The sequence below is a fragment of the Spermophilus citellus genome (assembly GCF_964194105.1).
Source record: "Spermophilus citellus genome assembly, chromosome: 16".
NCBI classification, from domain to species: Eukaryota; Metazoa; Chordata; class Mammalia; order Rodentia; family Sciuridae; genus Spermophilus; species Spermophilus citellus.
The window spans coordinates 33,785,216-33,806,528 of NC_138196.1; the positions used below are offsets into that span (position 1 = coordinate 33,785,216).

A 21,313-nucleotide genomic window follows, 5' to 3' on the forward strand; every position below is an offset into this window, starting at 1 on the left:
GCACAAATGCCAGGCGAGCGCGCTACCACTTGAGCCACATCCCCAGCCCTTAGTAGTGGCCTCTTTTGAAAATATTTAACAAAAAATTAATGGATGGGAGGGGCTAGGGGTGTGGCTCAATGGTAGAGCACTTACCCAGCATGTGTGAGGCACTGGGTTCGATTCTCAGCACTGCATATAAATAAATGAATAAAATAAAGGTCCATCAACATCTAAAAAAAATTTTTTTTTAAATGGATAGCTGGTATAGTAGTTCAAGTAGTTCAATGGATGAACGCATAGTAGTTCAATATCTAGCAAAACTCAATGGCAAATGTTTCTAATTTTTGTTGTAGAGCACAAGGACTTGGTGCTATTTGTGTGAGTCTGACTTTATTTTCTCCATGATGATGCATCTGATGCTTCAATGTGCCTTTTTTCCCCCCCTCGGTTTTCAAGGCCTTGATAAAGTTCAAAAGTTATTTGTATTTTGAGGAAAAAGACTTTGTGGATAAAGCAGAGAAGAGCCTAAAGCAGACACCCCATAGTGAGGTGAGTCATGGTCATAAAAACATCAGAAATATAAGGCCTTGAAGATTGAGACCTGTTCCTTAGTGATAAAAGTGAAAAGATGAAGCCCAAAGGAGAATACAGGGATTTGGGGGTAACATATCTAGGCAGCAGCACAGCAAGTGCCCAATCCTGCCTACTGACTTTGTGCTCTTGCTGTGGTACCATGGTGTAGCTATTAGGGTGATAGCGTTCAGTCAGGAACACTCTGTAGAGAAAAGAGAAGTGTGATAAGGACAGGAAATTAAGGAAGCAAGTGAGATGTCCTTATTCTTTATCAGAGATATCATGTACAGAGGAACATGGGCTAGGGGAGGGGGAGACCTCCCTGTGGGACACAGAGGCACCACAGGCTAATGCTCTAGAACTCTATCTGCCTCCCCTTCCTAGGTAACAGATTGGGGACATGATTACTCATAGTCCTAGCACAGTCCTGGGCCAGCCTTCAGGGCCAAAAATCAAAAGGGTAAGGGGAGCAGGTGGAAGAAAGTTCTGGGCTACAAACATTTTTCCATTAAAAATGCTGTGAAGCCACCTTGGACAGTAGTAGAAAGGAGTACAGTTCCACTTATTTTGGGGGTGGGGTGGGGGTGGGGGTATATATGTGTACACACACACACACACACAGGAAACCATTAAGAGATCTAAGGACAACGAGATATACCTGGTGGTCAAGACAGCATATTCAAGATAATTGTAGGAGAGAACAAAGAAAATGAATATTTGAAGACTATGACAGATTTCTAAGAGAACTTCAAATTAAAAAAAAAAAAAGAACTTGAAATGTTTCAGAGAAATAACGACTTACATGGAAGATAGATTACTTACAGGCACAATATAATGAGGAATAGGAAGTACAACTGTTTGGTATGTGTAGCATAGGAATTCAGAAAAATAAGAAACCTGAAGTCCACTGAAGTGTAGCGCATGCGTACATTGAGTTTTAAAATATTCTATAAATATAAAATACTGTTGTTATACAAGCTATATATTATTCTTAGAATAGATTATTGGCAGTCCAGTAACAGTACTTCTTAAGTCTTCTTCAAGTGAGTTCTTTTTTGTTTGTTCTTTTTTTAAGTTCTGAAGTAAAACCATGATTCTTATTTCAGATAATATTTTATAAAAACGGTGTCAATCAAGGTGTGGCTTACAAAGATATTTTTGAAGGAGTTTACTTTCCAGCCATTTCACTGTACAAGAGCTGCACGGTATGTATTATATGTTCATCCTCTGAACAGAATTTGAGGGAAGTATTTTCAATAGGTTGTGATGATAGAGCCATTGAGTTGGATGCATATAATCCCAGCTACTCAGGAGGCTGAGGCAGGAGGATCATAAATTCAAGGCCAGCCTCAGCAACTTAGTGAGGTTATAAGCAACTTAGCAAGACCCTGTCTCAAAACGAAAATAAAAAGGACTGGGGATGTAGCTTTCAGTGATAGAGCAGTTCCCCAGCATGTGTGAGGCCCTAGTTTCATTCCCCAGCACCAAAAAAACAAAAATTAAAAAACTGTTCCAAAAACACTTGAGGTTTTAGGAAGTATTTGCTTGTGTAGATAAACATCATGCAATTAGTGTGTACTTTACTTTTCCTTTGAATACACTGTGTGGGATCCTTTTTCATTGTAAAGAATACAAGTTGCCAGGCACTGTGGTCTGTAATCCCCCCAGCTTGGGAGGCTAAGGCAAGAGGATTATTGAGTTCAAAGCCAGCTTCAGCAATTTAGTGAGAACCCTATCTCTAAACAAAATATTAAAAGGGCAGGGCATGTCGCTTACTGGTAGAGCACTCCGGGGTTAAAACCCCAGTACTCACCCAATAAAACAAAAACCATTATACATGCATAAATCAGTTTAGAGTAGCTATTATACTTAAAAAAAAAAAAAAGATGATCCAGCATGAAGAGATTATCATTAGATCATTAGCACTAGTTTGTTTTAAAAGTTAACATGGAAATTTCTACTTTTTTTGGTTGTTTGTGGGTAGCTATTCTTGAAGAAGATAAAATAAAGAAATCTTAGGTTTTGTTTTGTTTTGTCCTAGAGATTGAATCCAGAGACACCTTACCCCTGAGCTGCATCTCTTGCCCTTTTCATTTTTTCATTTTGAGACAGAGCCTTGCCAAGTTCCTGAGAGTTGCTCAGATAAATTTGCAATCCTCCTGCCTCAGCCTCCCAGTGTCTGGGATTATGGGTGTGTTCCACTGCACCCAGCTGTTTTCACCAAATTTTTTATGTAATTTGGATATTGATAACTTTTAGCAATGCTAATGCATCTCATTTGTTCCATTAATACCCTGAGTATATACATTTAAAGTGAAAAAATTTGCCATGTCATATTAACTTTCCAATATTTTATTTATATTTTCCATGCCTGATTAAATTAAATTCACTCCAGGTTTCCATTAACTTTGGACCATGTTTCAAGTATCCTCCAAAGGATCTCACTTACCACCCTGTAAGTAACAGTAAAATGTCTGCATGCATCCTCAACATCTTTATTTCTTTCTGTGGCTCTTTTAATCACCCTTTTTCTTATTTCTCCTGCAGATGAGTGACATGGGCTGGGGTGCTGTGGTAGAACACACTCTGGCTGATGTCTTATATCATGTGGAGACAGAAGTGGATGGGAGGCGCAGTCCCCCCTGGGAACCTTGACCATTCCTCTTTTTTTCCAGACACAGACTTTGTGGGGAATAAGACCAGGGTTTTTATTTTTGTTTTCTGTCAGATATTCTCCCAAAGATGCTACAGAACACAGCCTCTATTTTCCGCAAGTTAAAGGCTGAGTAGGCTGCGGGAGACCCCTACCCTTCAACATTCCCTGCCCACTTCCAGTGACTCTTCTTGTTTTGTGTGCCATAAACAACTTGTGACCCCAGGATCCCACAAGCTCCCTGTAAAACTGGTGCTCTTCCACATCCCTGCCAGCTGGGACTTACTACCTTACTGTTTTTTCTAAGGAGTAAATAATCTTGTCCAAGTAGCTAACTTATTTAAGACATTTCCTCCTGTGGGTATTGACTCCATCCCACTTGATTTCCATGGAGATGTTGAGCCTGTTTATGAGAGGAGCTTAAATCAGTGGCTGTACATTTCAAACCAATCTAAAAGCTGTTTCCTTTTGGTGTGGGTTTGGTTATTAATTTTGAAATAACTTTTTCAATACTGGGATCTCTGAAACTCCTGGGTCTCTAGAACTGTAATGTTGAAATAAACTTGCCTGCAGCTTTAACACAATTAGAACTATTCCCCAATAAAACTTGTTTCCAGGTTTGTGAGGTACTTGGCTTCCCTTCGGGTTGGGTTCCTCTCAGTGACAATGTCAGAAATGTGGGTAATATGAGGAAGGGGAGCCAGCACTGGAAGGAAGAGTTAGGTTTCTGATTTATATCTTAACCCCTCTTCTATTGCTGCTCCTGTTCTCAACAGCCAAATCAAGTCTCCCCTTTGTCCTATTAAAATTACAATCTTGGGATGAACAGGAGTTTACAAGGTCTGTAATAGTACCCCCTCCAGCTCTTCTTTTTGAACATAATGTTGGGGGCTGGGGATATGACTCATGTGCTTGCCTCACATGCACAAGGCCCTGGGTTCAGTCCCCAGCACCATCATAAAACAAACTTTTTGAACATGATGTTGATATGTGCAGGTTTTTTTCCTGCCTTATATTCATTCCTAAAAAAGTGCAGTTTTTAAACTCCTTAAAGCTAAAAGATAAGAATGAGTCTTCCTTTGGGGATCCGTGTGTGTGGGTTTTTTTTTTTTTTTTTTTTTTTTTTTTTGGTGGTGGTGGTGGTAGTACCAGGGTTTGAATGCAAGGGCACTTTATCACTGAGTTACATCCCCAGCCTTTTACATTTCTTATTTTGTGACAGAGTCTGAACTGCTAAGGCTGACTTTTAAGTTGTGATCCTCTCATTTCAGCCTCTTGAGTAGCTGGGATTACTGACATGTACCACCACAACTGACCCGTCTTTTTAAACATGTCAGTGTTGTAGCAAATGTAGTTCCCAGGATTTCCCAAAGACTGATGCATGTGAATTTCCACCTAGATTATCAAATAGAGCTGTTCACTAGGACATAGATGATATGTTGCCACAGCATCACCATGTATCATGACTCTTGCTTTTCTGAATATCTTTTTATTTCCCTGTTAAGAAATTCCCCAAGTTGCCAGGCACAGTGGTGCACCCTATGATCCTAGCAACTCCGGAGGCTGAGGAAGGAGGATGGCAAGTTCAAAGCCAGCCTCAGCAAATTGATGAGACCCTAAGCAAATTAGACTCTGTCTCAAAATAAAAAATAAAAAGGTCTGGGGATGTGGCTCAGTGGCTAAGTGTCCCTGGGTTCAATCCCTGGTTCCGTAAATAAATAAGAAAGAAAGAAAGAAATTCCCTAAGTTTCAAATGAGTATTGTGATCCTCTCATCTCAGCCTCTTGAGTAGCTGGGATTACTGACATGTACCACCACCACTGGCCCTGTCTTCAAATTAACATGAGTTCATTTGAAGGCTTCAATGACTACTTCTCATCTGTTTTGTTTCACATAGTTCACAATCATATCAGTGACAACTTATTTTATTTAAATGTAAATTTAAGTGGGAAAATCTTTCCCTAGACATCACAAAGACATAGTTACATTGTTTGAAAGAACAAACTGTAATCCATTTTAAAACCATGGTGTTTGTTGAAAGCTCCTTTCTTTACTGTCCATCTATTCTCTTGAAACCAGTGCTCATATTGTTTCAGCATATCTTTAAGCAAGTAACTGTTTTCTCTTGGTTGGTGGTGAGAGATTGTATTGTAGAAATACTCCTCTACAATTGTCCTCCCTCTCTAAAGCTCCTGGATAAACAGCAATTTCATCTATGCCAAAAATGGACTAAGAAACAATCAGAATAAATTATAATAAATATCAATTGTTAAATTTTAATACCTCAATAAATACTAGTGTTCCCACTGCTGCTATTTTGTTTAATAAATAAACTAAATCTCTATTTCCAGATGGTGCAAGTCATCCATGCTATTAAACCTAGAATGGAAATGCTTCAGGTGGTAATGGTTGATTTTTTCATTCTATTTATATGTAGTAAGATAGTCCTATTTCAGTTTTTTTGTTTTGTTTGGTTTTTTGTAGATGGACACAATGCCTTTATTTAATTTATTTTTATGTGGTGCTGAGGATCAAACCCTCAAACCCAGTGCCTCACACATGCTAGGCGAACACACTACCACTGAGCTACACCCCCAACCCCTCAGTTTATAATTTCTCTCTTTGGGGCTGGGTTGTGGCTCAGTGGTAGAGTGCTTGCCTGGCATATGTAAGGCACTGGGCTTGATTCTCAGCACCACATAAAAATAAATAAAGGTCCAACAACAACTAATAAAATATTTATTAAAAAAAGTAATTTTTCTAAATCCTGGAAAAGGGAATTTTCTATCACCATGTTACCCCTTCTTCCATGAAAATTAAATTTTTATGAAAGATTCTGGTAACAAAATTATCGAATTATCTAAATCTCCTGTAGTTTCTTTCCTTTTAATGAGGTTTAGTTTAATTAAAAGTCTTTGTCCTGGACTCTTATAATATCAAGTTGTAATCTACTTTTTATAGAATAGAACTTTAAAACGAGTACAGACTGAAGTTTTCATGTTAGTTGTGATTCTTTATTCTGACTGGTACATATGAAATAAGTAGGGAAACCAGTCTCATTATTAGTTTTATATTTTTCCATTGAGGAAACTGGGAATATACTTCTGGAAGATACCTTCTGTGGTGAATTGCTTATTCTTTGGTGTATCCCTGTGCCTTGTTGGTGGAAGAGCAAAGAGCCCATGTGTAGGGCTCTGCATTGTTCACACACTCCTGCAGGGAATGGAGTTCTTGAGCCCATAAAACCAGTCCCTAATTTAGCAGCTCCCACATCCATACCAGCCAGTAGGATTCAAAGATATTTTTAGGTGTGTGTATAAGGGCCCAAGTATCTTTCTTGGGAACCTTCTTTTTTCACAGCTAATCAGTAAATAGAGTTAGAAGTTTCTTCTTTATCATAGAGACTCATATGATTTCTAAATTTTTTTTTTTTTGGGGGGTGGTGCTGGTCCTGGGCATTAAACCCATGGGCTCTCAACCACTGAGCTACATCTCCCAACCCTTTTATTTTTTATTTTGAGATAAGATCTCACTAAATTGCAGAGGCTTGCTCAAACTCGAGATCCTCCTGCCTCAGCCTCTCGAGTCCCTGGGATTACAGACAAGTGTCACTGTGCCTGGCTGCTTTGTAAGACTTTTACCAGTCTGAGTCGTAGTATTATACTTTTCCACCCCCTCTGTTATTGCCAGATGAAGATCTTAAACAGACTTGCAGACTTTCAGCAGGAATTTTCCTGATCCGTGTGCAAGCCAAGGCAGAAACACATACTGGAATAGCAGGCTGGTATTTAACAGCGGGCTTCAGAGGCAGAGTTGGACTCCAGTCGTTTGCGCAGGTGATAGGCAAAATCCATCTGGGTCTGTGATAAGACTTGGTTGATGATACTCTTTGGCAGCCACCCCTGGAGAAGATAGAGAATTTGGTCATCTTCTGGGTGGTGTGCTATTCCAGACACCTTGCACTCTATCACACACATGGGCTGCCTGGAACTTCATCTTCCAACTCTGTCTATAGGTGCAACCTTGGAAATGACCAGGGTCAAAGGATGGACTACTTTGGTGCCTTATTGTCATCACAGTGTCAGAAGCACAGGATTTGCTGTCAAGACAGATATTAAGTTCTGTCTTCCCAACAGATTTTTTTTTTTTTTTTTTTTTTTGATACAGGGTCTTGCTAAGTTGCTTAGGACCTCACTAAGTTGCTGAGGCTGGCCTTGAACTTGCAATCCTCTTACCTCAGCCTCCTGAGTTGCTGGGATTATAGGTGTGTGTCACTATGCCCTATGCTCTGCCTAAGTTTCCTTCTCTCTAAAATGATGTTACTATACAATTGAAATTTAATAAGCGTCAGCCACTGCAGATTTTGAGATGGTAGGATAGCATATGGGCCATCACTCGAGTCCCTTCCTAAGCAACTGTACTATCAAAAATGGAAGAGGCTTCTTTCTGTTATTATATGATTGGGAAGAGCTCACTTTCCTTACTATCTCTAGCCCTGAATCAACTCCCATACCCCTCACCTTGAGGTCAATACTGAGCAGCCAGGTGAGTTTGGTCTTGGAGGGACTTCCAGCCAGTGGATGAAGCACCATGCAAGTGGGACCTTGTTCAGCTCTGGTAAATGAAAAGTCAACCAGGAGATGAATCAGTTCTTTCTTATGCTGACTATACTAGTCCCATTTCTGGAGTAACTTGTCTTTTTTTCTAATTCTCAGCAGGAAATACCCTTCTTCAAGGGTACTGACTTAACAGTTGACGTGGTTACTAACTCTTTAGAACAAGTTGGTTGTAGCTGAAGCAGAACCTGGAGGCCTCCTATTGTACCCTTTGGTGGCTAGACTGCAGGGAGGTCAAGGAAAGAACGCAGGGTGGTAGTATCATTAAGAAATTCAGGTGTCTATGGTGTTCTTTGGGGTGTGAATTATTTCAATATTTTAACCTCCAGTACCTACGTACTTTAGAATACCAGCTGAACCTCAGTCTTACCCCTTGCTTTGGAAAATATTATATTAAGGTTCAGAGACTGGAAAGATCAAACAAACTGGTTAGCTGTTGACATAGGGCCAATCTTGTCTTTTTCCCTCTCTTTGAGAATCTTATAAAAGGAAATTGAGGTTGGGGACCAAGGATTAATTTCTTGGAATTGTGGGGATTCAGACCATCACATATTAAAGTGAATGTCCATCAGTCTGTGTAAGAGGGAAAGGAATTTTGGATGTGTTTGTTTTTGCAGTGCTGGGGATTTAACCCAAGGCCTTATGCTTGCCAGACGAGCACTCTACCCACTAAGCTATATCCCCAGCCAGAGGAAAGGATTTTGAGGCTACTGCTAGTATTACCTGATAACACCTTTCTGCTCAGGCATCTCCCCAAAGTGTGTGGCTATGCCAGCTAGAACACAGGTAGAGCCTCTGCGTTTGGCACAACGCACATTCACAAAGTCACGGGGCCCCACGAGGTTTCCTGCTGCTTCTGCTGCCAACTCATGGGTAATAACTGTATCTTTTCCAATCTTCTGCAAGACCTACCAATCCATAAGGGAACCAGAATCATTAATTAGCTAGAGCTGAGGCTAAGCACCACCCACAGCTTGGGAACCTTTTTTTGGCCCACATTTCAGACTGGGCCCTATTAGGTCCCTGCCACCCATACCTGGGTTTCCCTCACCTTGATCTCCTTGACATTTGGGTTCCACTCTCCCGTTGCCTCCATGCGTTCCACAAGTTCTTCATAGAGCCTCTCCATGGGTTGGTCTACTACCACCTCCAGCCGGAACACCTTGCCTACATCTGGAACCACCTTACTCAACACTTTGTCTCCATTTGCCTGCCAGAGAAAGTAGGTAGAGGTTAGAGCCTAAGTCGCAAATTATATCAGGCAAGGAAGGGAAGGGATCAGCAAAAGGAAGTCCAAGCTAAGCGCAAGGATACCTACCTGGACTGCTATCAGGCCTGGATAAAGATACAATCCCTGGTTCCACAAACTACACAACTGCCGAAGGCTGGAACAGGTTGCCTACAGCCCTCTTGCCTCTTTTTTGGTACTGGGAACTGAACCCAGGACTGTACCACTGAGCTACACCCTCATCTGTGTTTTTTTTTTTTTTTAAGTCGGAGTTGGACGCAATACCTTTATTTTTATGTAGCACTAAGGATCAAACCCAGGGTCTTGCACGTGCTAGGCTAATGTTCTACTGTTGAACCACACCTCAGCACCCACCCCCCCAATCTTTTTTTTTTTTTTTTTTTTTTGAGACAGGGTCTTGTTAAGTTGCTTAGGGTCTCGCTAAGTTTCTGAGGCAGGCTTCAAACTTGTGATTCTCCTCCCTAGTTGCTGGAATTATAAGTATGCACCACAGTGATTAGTTGACCCCCCTCCCCCCCCCTTTTTTTTTTTTTTTTTTTTTGAGATGGAAGTGAATGTTGGCTAGGTCCAATTGACTTCAGAAGCTCAAAGATCCTGAAAGACCTAGGAGTGGAAAAAGTCTATGGCCAGCCATATATATGCAGTTTTGAGCGGGGTTTTCAGATTTTTTAGTTCAATATCTTGTTTTAGATGTTAGCTTGGTTTAGTCATTACACAATGTAAATATCAAAACAGATTAAGAAAATTGCCCATGGTTAAATAGCAAATTATATACCTGAGATTTGAATCTCAAAATATTTAAAACCAAATTCAGTGGTCTAATTGTTCAATCCTTACAATGACAGTGTGACTTCCCAATATTTGAATCTACCAACCCTGGGGCTGGGGATGTGGAGAGAGAATTTTTAATATTTATTTTTTAGTTCTCGGCGGACACAACATCTTTGTTTGTATGTGGTGCTGAGGATCGAACCCGGGCCGCACACATGCCAGGGGAGCGCGCTACCGCTTGAGCCACATCCCCAGCCCTCTGTCTCTCTTAAAAAAAAAAAAAGAATCTACCAACCCTGATGGAAACTGTAGTATTCAATTTTTCATTACTTAGTTAAGTATCTTGTTTTCACACCAGAACGATGTGGGGCCAGAGGTCAGTGAACCCCTAGCTAAGAGTAGTGCTAAGCCTAGATCCCAGACCCCAGGTTTCTTTTTTTTTTTTTTTTCCTCTTGTACCGGGTGTTGAACCTAGGAATTCTCCACCACTGAGTTGCATTCCCAATCCTTCTCATTTTGAGAGCGGGTCTTGCTAAATTGCTGGGGGTCTTGCTAAGCTACTGAGGCTGGCTGCAAACTTGAAATACTGCTTTGGCCTCTTGAATTGCTGAGATTATAGGCATGTACCATGGGGTCCAGCAGATCCCAGGTTTCTTTTTTTTTTTTTTTAAGTTAAGTGGATCTTGTATTTCGTTTATTTATTCATATATGGTGCTGAGGATCAAACCCAGGGCCTCACACATGCCAGGCAAGTGCTCTACCACTAGGCCACAACTCCATCCAGATCCCAGGTTTCTTGACTCCCAATCTATTAGCCTCTTATCTACATTATTCTGAGAACTTGAGCAAGGAGAGGTTTCACCTGAACGTTGAGTAATGGGCAGCATGTCAGCTTTTGCTGAAGATAAAGCCACCAAGGTCTCCAGTGATAGAGCCACTGGACTTTAACACAAGCCTTGTTACTGATTGGCTTCCAGTTAGGGTGCTGTGCTCAGAGCAGAGAACTCCAGACAGCTAGTCCAGCCCACATTATCCCTGTAAGCTCATTAACATTAAAGATTCTGATGCTGGGTGATATGTGCTCTAATGCACAGCCAGTCCCTGCTGCATGGTTTTTCTAAATGGGTGTATATGTATTTGGAGGGTAGCTAAGAATATAAGGATAATGTTTCAAAAAATGAGTATTATGAGGAGAGAAGGTTATCTAAGGACATTCTTGGAAAAGGAGAAATCTCAAAACTACTTACTGCCCAGTAACTATTGCATGAAACAGGAAACCTGGGAGCAGTGGCCCCAACTCGTTTCAAGGAGGTAGTGAAACAATAAGGAACTGCAAAACCACCCTTACCTGCTGGGTTTCCTTCTTCCAACCCTCCTGGTTGCTGAGAATGCCCAGGGCCTTCTGCATGGCTTCCTCTCCCTGCTGAATATAGGCCAGCTCTTGGTCACTTATCTCTTCCAAACAAGAACCTGGATACACAGCCAAGGGGGGAGAGAGAATCCTTTCAGTGTCCCAGCCTCCCACCAAGTTAGCATCCTTTTGATTTCTGGATGTGCTTTTTTCTTGAAGAACCAAGACTAAAGCCAGAGGGTCCCATCTGGTGACCAGCAGGGGATCTGGTCTTGAGGAACTCCAGGATGGGAATATTCTCTCATAGTGGGAAAGGGTAGGAGGGCATCAGAACCCCATGCACATTTTCACCTTGGGGGCCTCTTCCACTGACAGAAGCCCAGGAGCCTCAACACTTACCAAGCAGAGAACTCCGACGCCGAACTTGGTTAATCCACACATTGGGGGGAGGGTTCCCCAGTGTTCTCCTCAGTTCTTGGCCAATGGCCAGAGCAGCTTGGTGTCTCAGCCCTACAGGGAGGGAAGGAAACTGTTGCCAAGGAGCTGGAAAGCCCCTTAGGGAGGCACCATTCCACCCCGACCCTCCATTTTTCACAGACAATGAAATTGTCTTGGAGATCCAGTGACTTGATCAGAAACACAGATTCCTAGTAGAGAACTGAACTAGGGCCAGGTCTTCAATGTATAATTCAGTAATTATACTTCAGGCACCTTCAGGGCCCAGAAATCTACTTTCCATCTGGGGTAGTCAAGCTTGGCCTTGTCAAGACGGGCTATATACCAGAGCATCTGGAGAATATTTGTTTAATCAGAAAAATCCAGCTACAGGAGAATACAAGAAACCCATCCCCTGGCCAGGTGTGGTGATTCCCGCCTATAATCCCAGTGGCTCAGGAGGATCTGGAGTTCAAAGCCAGCCTCAGCAAAAAGCAAGGCACTAATGGGGCTGGGGTTGTGGCTCAGTGGTAGAGCACTCAACATAGCATGTGTGAGGTCTTAGGTTCGCTTTTCAGCACCACATAAATAAATGTATTCTGTCCATCTACAACTAAAAAATATTAAAAAAAAAAAAAAAAAAAAAACAAGGCACTAAGCAACTCAGTGAGACCCTGTCTCAAAATACAAAATAGGACTAGGGATGTGGCTCAGTGGTTGAGTGCCCCTGAGTTCAATCCCTGGTACTTGAAAAAAAAAAAAAAAAAAAAAAGAAAAGAAACTCGTCCCTTGATATCTGATGTCTGTGTACTTACTAGCAGATAGGACCCTTTTCATGAGGATGCTGCTTTGGGTGCCACCAGATTGTGAGCCGGGTAAATCCAGTCAATTTAGTGAGGTCAGCCCCACTTCGGGCTGCAGGGCTTTTAAGCAGTTTCCAACCTAATTCAACCCAGGATAAGTTGAAAGGTCTCCTCTACATAGGCTTGTGTGACCTTCCATGGCAGCAGGGGATTTTTAATTTTGTTTGTTTGGTTCTTCCTGGCTGTATAATGATAACAAGACTGACATGACCTCCCCCATCCCTTCTAACTTCTCTCTTTACCTCACTCTTCTGCTGTCTTACTCCCCTTTTTCTTCTCATGCCCCTTCCCTGATAGAGTCTCAGGCTTACCAACACTGCTTTCTGGAATCAAGATTTATTTCTGCCTCTACCACTGTGGCCAAGACTTTTCTGGTACCCTTGATATAAGCCAGAAGGAAGGCATAGTCAGGAATAGTCGAAGCTAGTTGCATAAGTGCACGTCAATAATCCCCGCTGTTTGGAAGGCTGAGGCAGAAGAATTGTGAGTTTGAGGCTGGCTTGGGCAATTTAGCAAGACCTAGTTTCAATTAAAAAGTGGGGGGTGGGGTGGGGTGGTGCTGAGGATGTAGTTCAGTATACTGCTTAGCATGTCTGAGGCCCTGGCTTCAATGCCTAGTACCAGCAAGGAAAAAACAAAAGTAGTACAAGAACAATGAGAGCCCTGGAGGGAAAACTAGAAATTACAGAATCTGGGCAGGACATCTAGTCCAATTCTTCAGGTGGGACAACAGGTCTAGAGGGGGAAGAAATTTGCCCAGGCTCACTCAGTAAGAGGCACAACTGGGATCAGAGCCTTGGTGGTCTTTTTCCCTCTCCATGCCCCTCTCCATTATTTTTCTAACCAAATTTCCTGAGAGCTTTTGGTAGGCGCCTCATGCCTTCTGCCCCTGGGGACTCACCCTTCATGTTGCGCATGTATCTGTAGGAGCTTCCAGCACACAGCTTGAAAGTTGCTAGTAGCATTGTTTTCTGGCAGATGTAGCAGTGCTGATGCTGCTGCCACCTCTGCTCTCAAAGGTGGCTTTTTGTCCCTCCACCTCTGGGTCCTGCAGCTGCAGCCTGGACCATTTGTTCTGCGCCTTAAATGCCTCCAGCTGAAGGCTGTGCTTCATCATCAGGAGATAAGAAAAAGCCATCACTCACTGTGCAGAGGACAGGGTCAAGGATACAACGATTGCCTCATGCTGCTGCTTGGTCATTGCTGGGGAGCGTTGGGGGGGAGTAGAGTACGCAAAAGGGAGTGGAGAGATTGGTGCCAGATTCAGTGGATGGAAGGGAAAACAGGTGGTTGAGATGGGGCAACTTACAATGGGACACACAGTGCTCAAAAGTTTTTAAAAGGGGCTGGGGATGTGGCTCAAGCGGTAGCGCGCTCGCCTGGCATGTGTGCAGCCCGGGTTTGATCCTCAGCACCACATACCAACAAAGATGTTGTGTCCACCGAGAACTAAAATAAATAAATATTAAAAATTCTCTCTCTCTCCCTCCCTCCCTCCCCCCTCCCCTCTCACTCTTTCTAAAAAAAAAAAAAAAAAAAAAAAAAAGATTAAAAAAAAAAGTTTTTAAAAGTGCTGTGAAGCCCCTCTGACTCGCAATTCAATAGGTCTGGAATTGAGGCAAAAAAATGTGCCCTGGCGATTGTAGTACAGGTATTTGGTGGACTGCCCACTGCACTTTGAGAAACACTGAGAGAGTGGACCTGGGAATCTTCCAAGAGAACAGCACAAGTCAAAGCTGCTGGAGACTAGACTCCTGTTCTTAACAGATGAGAAGTTTGAGTCCAGAGGGCGGAAATGACTTGTGCAAGGTCAAACAGCTGGCCAGCAGCAGGACTGGGAGCATAACCCAAGTCCTCTGACCTTTGAACATCTATACATGCTTCCTCCTGTGGCCCCCTCCTGCATTCAGCTGTTCATTTTTTTGTTTATCCATTGATAGTTCCCACCTCTGCAATCCCTATTCTGAGTTACGCTAGAGCAAAGATGACACCTTGGGCTGAGTGGGGGTTTCAGCATGTAAGTTCCCAAAGCAGACAGTAACCTGCACCTAAGCCACACCCTGCCCCCTTTCTCATGCTTCCCCTGAGCAGCTGAGGCTGGGCAAGCTGTGCTGTGTGGCTTGGAATGTGGAATGTGCAGAAAGATGGGATGTTTGTCCCAGTTTTCATAAACATTTTTTTGGGGACTGTGATGCTAAGCAAGGACTCACGGGACCTCCAAGTTGCCTCTGCTGGGCCACACACCATCACTCAGCACAGTGAGGGAGATTCCCTCTGAGCCTGTATGCTGCTAATAAAATCTTTTCCCTTCAAGGGTGACCATAAGGCTGCTATTAAGCCAGATTCACCTGGTAAGAATACTGTGAATAGAAAGACTCACACTAGATTTGCCCCTGGCTTAGGCCCTACCTCCCTTGAGAGAGTTCTGTATCCTGTCACCACTGCTCAGAGGCAGGAGAGAGCCTAAAAGCAGAAGCAGCAGCTCCAGTAGATCCACTCTCCCCATCTGCCTTACTGTAGAGAATGATAAGGCAAGATCTGCCCAGATTTCAACTGTGATGAAGTGGTAGGAGAGGTCCTATGAGCAGTGGCTGGCTGGCTGGCAGCACCCACCCCATTTCTCAAGGCCCATTGCAGCCCCTCCTTCTCTGCTAAGCCTCCTTTAAGCACCCCAACCTTCAAGAATGGTTCATTCCTGTGGTGCACACCACAGGAGGGAATGACTGAGACATCATTGTTTGCTTGTTTTCTCTGTGGAATTGTTACCCCAGAGGCAGGCACCATGTCCACTTCCCCATTCAGATCCTGCCCCTGGTCCTAGCACTCAGCTCCAGGGTAGACAAAGAGTGGATTATTGCTTCTCTGTTAAGTGACCAATTGGGGAAGCAGCTAGCAGCACAGGTGCATCTGTCCTGCGTGGGAGGCAAACACTCTGCCAACTGAGCTATAGCCCCAGCCCCAAGTGCATCTTTTGATTTAGGAAACCTGCCTTGGAGGCATTGTTTCCTTGAAAAGTTTCAGGGAAGCTGTTTGTCTCCATCTTGGTCTCAGGCTGTCTGCCTTTCGAAGGAAAGATGCAGAGAGTGTGCTGGGCAGGCTGGAGGGCCAATACCCCCAGCTTCTCTCTATTCACTCAGTACACGTGCAGCCTCATGCACACGTTTGCCTTCCGTCAGGGGAGGTGGTGGGGAGTGGGAAGGGGGTTATGGAATAGGCCACGCAGATAATGTTCAAGGCCCTGCTGTTGCCATCCTGTGAAGAATTATGGTCATTCTGAGGAAGGAGGAGGTGGTGTGGGCAGGCTGGAGCACTGAGGCCTATAACTGTTGCTGATGTCAGAGGTTGCCATTGACTCAGGGAGGGCGGGCTGAGTGACCTCCCCCAGTGCCAAGGCCCTCTTCCTCTCTTCATCCTTTCCAAGCCAAATGACTAGTTAACTCTTGCTGTCCCTCCAACAGTAAGATGGGGAGGGAGGCCTAGGAATTTCCTCTGCTTCTGGAAATCACTTGAATCCAGTTCTGCCTTTGGATGAGGGCAGAGCTTCCCAGGAAGCTCAGAGCAACACAGCAGATCAGAAAGGAGGACAGACAGAGACCTGGCTTAATGTAAAGTGCCCAGGTGGAAGACACCAGGGCCAAGGGGAGAGGCAGGGCTTTGGAACAAAAAAGGGGATTCCCTCATTCATTCAGTCAATAATCCTATATTGAACGTCCATAATGTAGCTCTACAATTAGGACCCTATGAATTGGACCTTATGATCCAGCATGAATAATTGTACTGCAGATAAGCTGTTTGTGAAGTACCCAATTCCAGGAGGAAGGGAGAAGTACAATGGAAGGCTTCTGGGAAGAAATGACATTTGAGTTGAGTCTGGAAAGTATGATTAATAGCCAGGTTTATGCTGTGGGTTGGAGATAGAGGGTACAAATGTGAACTTTATATGGATTTTTTTTAATATTTATTTTTTGTTATAGGTGAACATAATATCTTTATTTTTTTATATTTTTATGTGGTGCTGAGGATTGAACCCAGTGCCTCACACATGGTAGGCGAGCGCTTTACCTCTGAGCCACAACCCTAGCCCCTACATGGATCTTAAACTCTGTGAGGGTGGGGATCATTTCCTACCAGTTTTTAAATCCCTAGTGCTTAGCATAATGCAGTTTAATTAATAGCTACTATATACATGTTTAGTAAATGTTTGAAAAGCAATGAAACTGACACTTTGTAGATTTTCAAGAGATCCTGGTATTCTTTTATTTTTAAAGGGTGGCCAGCTTGGAGATGAGAGTGAATCCTGGACTATATGCAGGCTCCATGCCTATTTAATATTAGAAGAATGGAGGGCTTCCCAAAGGAGTCACTTCAAAAAGGCAGCAGAGTTCAGGCAAATCAATAAGGAATGTTACTTCAGGCTTGAGATAATTAAGGGTTACCTGCCTCCATATAGTATATTTTCCTGCATTTCAGCTTTTACATTCCTTAATTTAAGTTGGTCTCCAGTATTTCACAGGTATCATCCCTATTTGCAGAAAGGAGGCTGCAAGTTCACTGAAAGCAGGGAATGTCCCAGTACATCCTAGGAGTCTGGCAAGACCTGGGGACTATGCAGATCATGAAAGTGAACGCTGAACACTCTTTCTGACTGAGGCACTATGTTGAGGGATGGGAGTGCTGGTGATTGAACCCAGGTCCTTGAGCATGCTCCACCACTGAGCCACACCCAGCCATGTCAGGCTCTATTCTAAGCTCTTCACACACATATATAAACTCATTTGATCCTTGCAAAAACCCAGGAAGTTGGTACTATTATTACATTTTGGGGGGGTACTGGGGATTGAACCCAGGGGCACTTTACCACTGAGCTATATAGCCCCAGTCCTTTTTTATTTTGGAGATGAGGTCTTGCTAAGTTGCTTAGGGACTCACTAGGTTGCTAGGTTGGCCTCGAACTCATAATCCTTCTACCTCAGCCTCCAAGTCACTGGGATTATAGGAATGTTGCACCACCCTTGGCTTATTACTCTTACGTTATAGATGATGAAAGCAAGGCACTGAGAGGCTATACAACTTGGCCAAGTTCAAAGAGCTAAAAGAGAAGGAACTAGGATGCAGAACCAGGCTCTAGTCTGTGCTCTTGGTTATACTGTTTAACTTTTTGAAATCATGTTTCTCTCTCTAAAAAGTAGGGCTAATAGTAGCTTCTCATGGCATATGCCTGGCTAGCATATAATGGTCTCTCAGCTAATTTTAAAATGGTGGGGGACTCACTCAACTATTAATTTATGTTAGAGTCCCCTGTTTCCCACTTCATAGACCATTTCAAGCAGATAAGCTAGACTTCAGATTTCCTTTTCCAGGGATTTTGGTAGAAGATTTCGGTCTTTTGTAATGGCCTAGACCAGAAGAGCTTGTGACCTAAGAAAAATTTGAATTAGCTGCCAACACACACCACAGACACAGAAAACAGAGCAGTGCTTTTCTAGGGGCTAGAAAAGGAAGGAAGGAGTTAAGTACAGTGGGCAAGGATGTGTGAAAATATTCTCTGGATGATGATAGTGGTTACATAGCTGCAGTCAGTTAAACTTTTTTGGTGTTGGAACTATACACTAAAAAGAGTGAATTTGGGCTGGGGTTGAGGCTCAGTGGTAGAGCGCTTGCCTAGCATGTGTGAGGTACTGGGTTCGATTCTTAGCACCACATATAAATAAATGAATAAAATAAAGGCCCATCAATAGCTAAAAAAATACGAAGAGTGAATTTTACTGTATGTAAATTATAACTTAATAAACCTGACCAGGAAAAAAACTTGGGTCTTAGAATTAGTTTCACAGACCATCGGGATTCTTGACCTTGAGATCTGCCCAGCTTATGGCCCTCTTTCTTCCACTTGGCCCCAGCTACTGGTTGCTTAGGCCTTGACACACCACTCAGTTCTCAATATTTTCAAAGCAAGAATATTTGAGGCTACTTTCCTCCCTGTCTTTGGCTAAATGGCAGCAACCACTGCTGAGTGGCTGGAGTTAGGCCTTTGGTGGTAGTGGGGGATGGTCATGGGTAAGGACAACTGTAGAAGGACTATGGGAAGAAGAGAGGCAAAATAATGGAGTGAGATGGGAGAAGAGAAAAGAAGTACTTGGTTTTATTGTTTCCCAGTGACTCTGGCAGAACCTGGGGGTCATACGGGCAGGGAACCCTCTCCACGGTAGACTGACATGAGCTTTGAGAGCAGCAGACGTGCTCCATTTTCTAGGGTTGGTTTTCCAGTTCCTTCATGAAGAGAGGATAATGAAATCTATCACAAGCTTTTTTTTTTTTTTTTTTTTCACCTTCTTCTTCCCTTTTTGTGATGTTGGGAAATCAAACCCTGGGCCTTGCACATGCTAGGTAAGCACTTTACCACTGAGTTACATTCTTCAGCCCTTGTTTTTTGTTTTTGAGATGGTGGTCTTGCCATGTTGCCCAGGCTGATCTGGAGCTTCTAGGCTCAGCTGATCCTCCCACCTCAGCCTGCTGAGTAACTGGGACTCTAAGCACATTACACCACACCTAGTTTAAAATTTACTTTTGAGTCAGGTATAGTGGCACTTGCCTATAATCCCAGCAACTGGAGAGGCTGAGGTAGCAGGACTGCAACCTTGAGGCCAGCTTTAGCAACTTAGCAAGACCCTGTTTCAAAATTAAAAAAAGGACAGGGGATATAGCTCAGTGGTAAAGTACCCTATGGGTTCAATCACCAGTACCAAAAAACAAACCCCAAAACAAAATAAAAATTACTTTTGGTCTTGAGCCACATAGTGGATACAAGATTTGCTTAATTGGGCAAAGCAAGTACCCATGAAGCAGTCTTTTGCTGTCAATATCCAGGGAGACCTTTGGAGGGACGACAAGTAAGATTGGGGTGGGTAGTGCAGTCCAGTTCCACCTGAAAGGCAGTTAGGAGGAAAACAGGCAGAAGAGCATCTCTACTTTCAGTAGCTCTGAGAAGCGCTCCCAACCCTAACTCCATGTTTCTCTGGGATGCTTTTCCTGACATTTCTACACCAATTATTTCCAAGCTCTTCACACTTGAGGGCAGTGGCCTTCAGTAAAGGCAGCCCCCTACAGCATGGAAACATCTCCACATTCGTTGTTAGAATCTCTACTAATAACTCAACTTCTGGTTGCTCAATGGTCCAGGTGTCCTCACCTTTTGGTTCCCTACTGGTCACTGAAACATCCTAGTTGGCCAGCCTGAACTTTCTAAATGTTCCCCTTCATCTGTCTGCCCATCCATCTATCCATCCATTCTTCAATTCAAGAAATATACACTGAGATCTAATATGACGCCAGGCATCATTCTACATGACTGGAAGCAGATAATAATCAAGCAAAAAAAAATTGGGGGGAGAAGTAATGGGGATTGAACCCAGGGGTGCATAACCACTGAACCACATCCCCAGCCCTTTTTATTTATTTAATTTTAAATCAGGGTCTTACTAAATTGCTTAGGGCCTTGCTAACTTGCTGAGGCTGGCTTTGAACTTGTGATCCTCCTGCCTGTCTCCCAAATTGATGAGATTATATACATGTGTCACCATGCCCAGCTCAGAGGCCTTAAGGTTAGGGGATCAAACCTAAGGCCTTCCTTATGGTATAGCAAGTGCTCTGCTACTTGGCTTCAGCCTCAGCTTTATGGGTACTATTTTAAAGAGGTATTCAAGGAAGGGGAGATCTGCAAATAGGATTCATGCAATTATCTGAGGGAAATGTGTTCTGAGCACAGAGAATGACAATTCAGCTCCATCCAGGGCACAGGTGATTCGCAGGGATAGAAATGAAAGACAAAAAGTGAACATGCACTTTTTTCTTTCCTAAATATAATAAGCATATAAAATTTATTATAAACTGAGCTGGTGTTTTTCAAATGTTTCTGCCATTCACAGAAATGTATTTTATATTGCCATTTTCTGTGTACATGAGTAAGTTTCACACACAGCCTAACTTTATTACATATTACTCTATTTTACATTCTCTTGCAATTAAAACAAATTTGGTTATAAATTCATTTTATGACCTAGTAATCTGCAATCTGGGTTTAAACTAGGTTGAGCATGTTCAGACTCTGGCAAAAACCTTCCCTCTCCTGGGTTTACCACAGTCCTAACAGGCTGTGTGTTGTCTTCAGAAGTCAATTGCAGGGGCTGGGGATGTGGCTCAAGCGGTAGCGCGCTTGCCTGGCATGCGTGCGGCCCGGGTTCGATCCTCAGCACCACATACCAACAAAGATGTTGTGTCCGCCGAGAACTAAAAAATAAATATTAAAAAAAATTCTCTCTTTAAAAAAAAAAAAGTCAATTGCAGTGGGAGAGCATGTGTGCATTTAAGTTTGTGTGTACCAGGTAATACTCTAAGGTGACAACCCATACTAGACATCTTCTATTCTTCCTTTGATTTTGAGTGCAGTTGGTTTTAGTTTCCCTCAAGCTTAAAACTGGAGGGTTATTTCAGCATTAGAACATCAATCTGCAGTACCTACAATCAGAATGCTGTCTTTATACTTCATGGGAAATTCTGGCTCGTAAACGCAAAAGGAAATTGCATGGAACTCTCCTTTAAGTATGCTTTTTGGAATAACCCCACAGATACACACCTACTCATGTACATATTATACATACATTTCTTTGTTAGGGGTGGGGAGTGGGAAACTGTTCCATTAACTATTTTTGTTTCAGCTGCAATTCCTGGGGCACATTTTTGAGCTGTGTAGTGCTGATGTGAATCTCACCTATGGAACTGAGACGAGAGTTGGGGAACTGTCCATAAGTTACCATTGAATGA

General features: G+C 43.0%; 2 protein-coding genes across 5 annotated transcripts in view; one reads left to right on the forward strand and one right to left on the reverse strand.

Annotated features, from left to right (window-relative positions):
* ASH2L (ASH2 like, histone lysine methyltransferase complex subunit) overlaps positions 1-5,577 on the forward strand; it is a 31,417-nt gene extending 25,840 nt beyond the window's left edge. Inside the window, exons 14-17 of one of the 4 annotated variants that reach the window (XM_081269519.1) lie at positions 439-531; positions 1,662-1,760; positions 2,951-3,010; positions 3,103-5,572. In XM_081269519.1, coding sequence (XP_081125645.1) covers positions 439-531; positions 1,662-1,760; positions 2,951-3,010; positions 3,103-3,210 — 360 coding nt within the window. In that variant the 3' untranslated portion in view covers positions 3,211-5,572. Of the gene's footprint in view, positions 1-335; positions 532-1,661; positions 1,761-2,950; positions 3,011-3,102 lie in introns of those variants that run through there. The other 3 variants (XM_081269520.1, XM_081269521.1, XR_014019165.1) reach the window with 3 other exon arrangements.
* Positions 5,578-6,950: 1,373 nt separating this feature from the next.
* Positions 6,951-13,401, reverse strand: STAR (steroidogenic acute regulatory protein; the record flags this gene model as incomplete). Its single annotated transcript, XM_081269653.1, has 7 exons — positions 6,951-7,110; positions 7,729-7,822; positions 8,548-8,732; positions 8,876-9,034; positions 11,193-11,314; positions 11,595-11,705; positions 13,395-13,401. 7 exons carry the CDS (start codon positions 13,399-13,401, stop codon positions 6,997-6,999), a joined length of 792 nt encoding a protein of 263 aa, XP_081125779.1. The 3' UTR covers positions 6,951-6,996.
* Between the last annotated feature and the right edge of the window lie 7,912 nt (positions 13,402-21,313).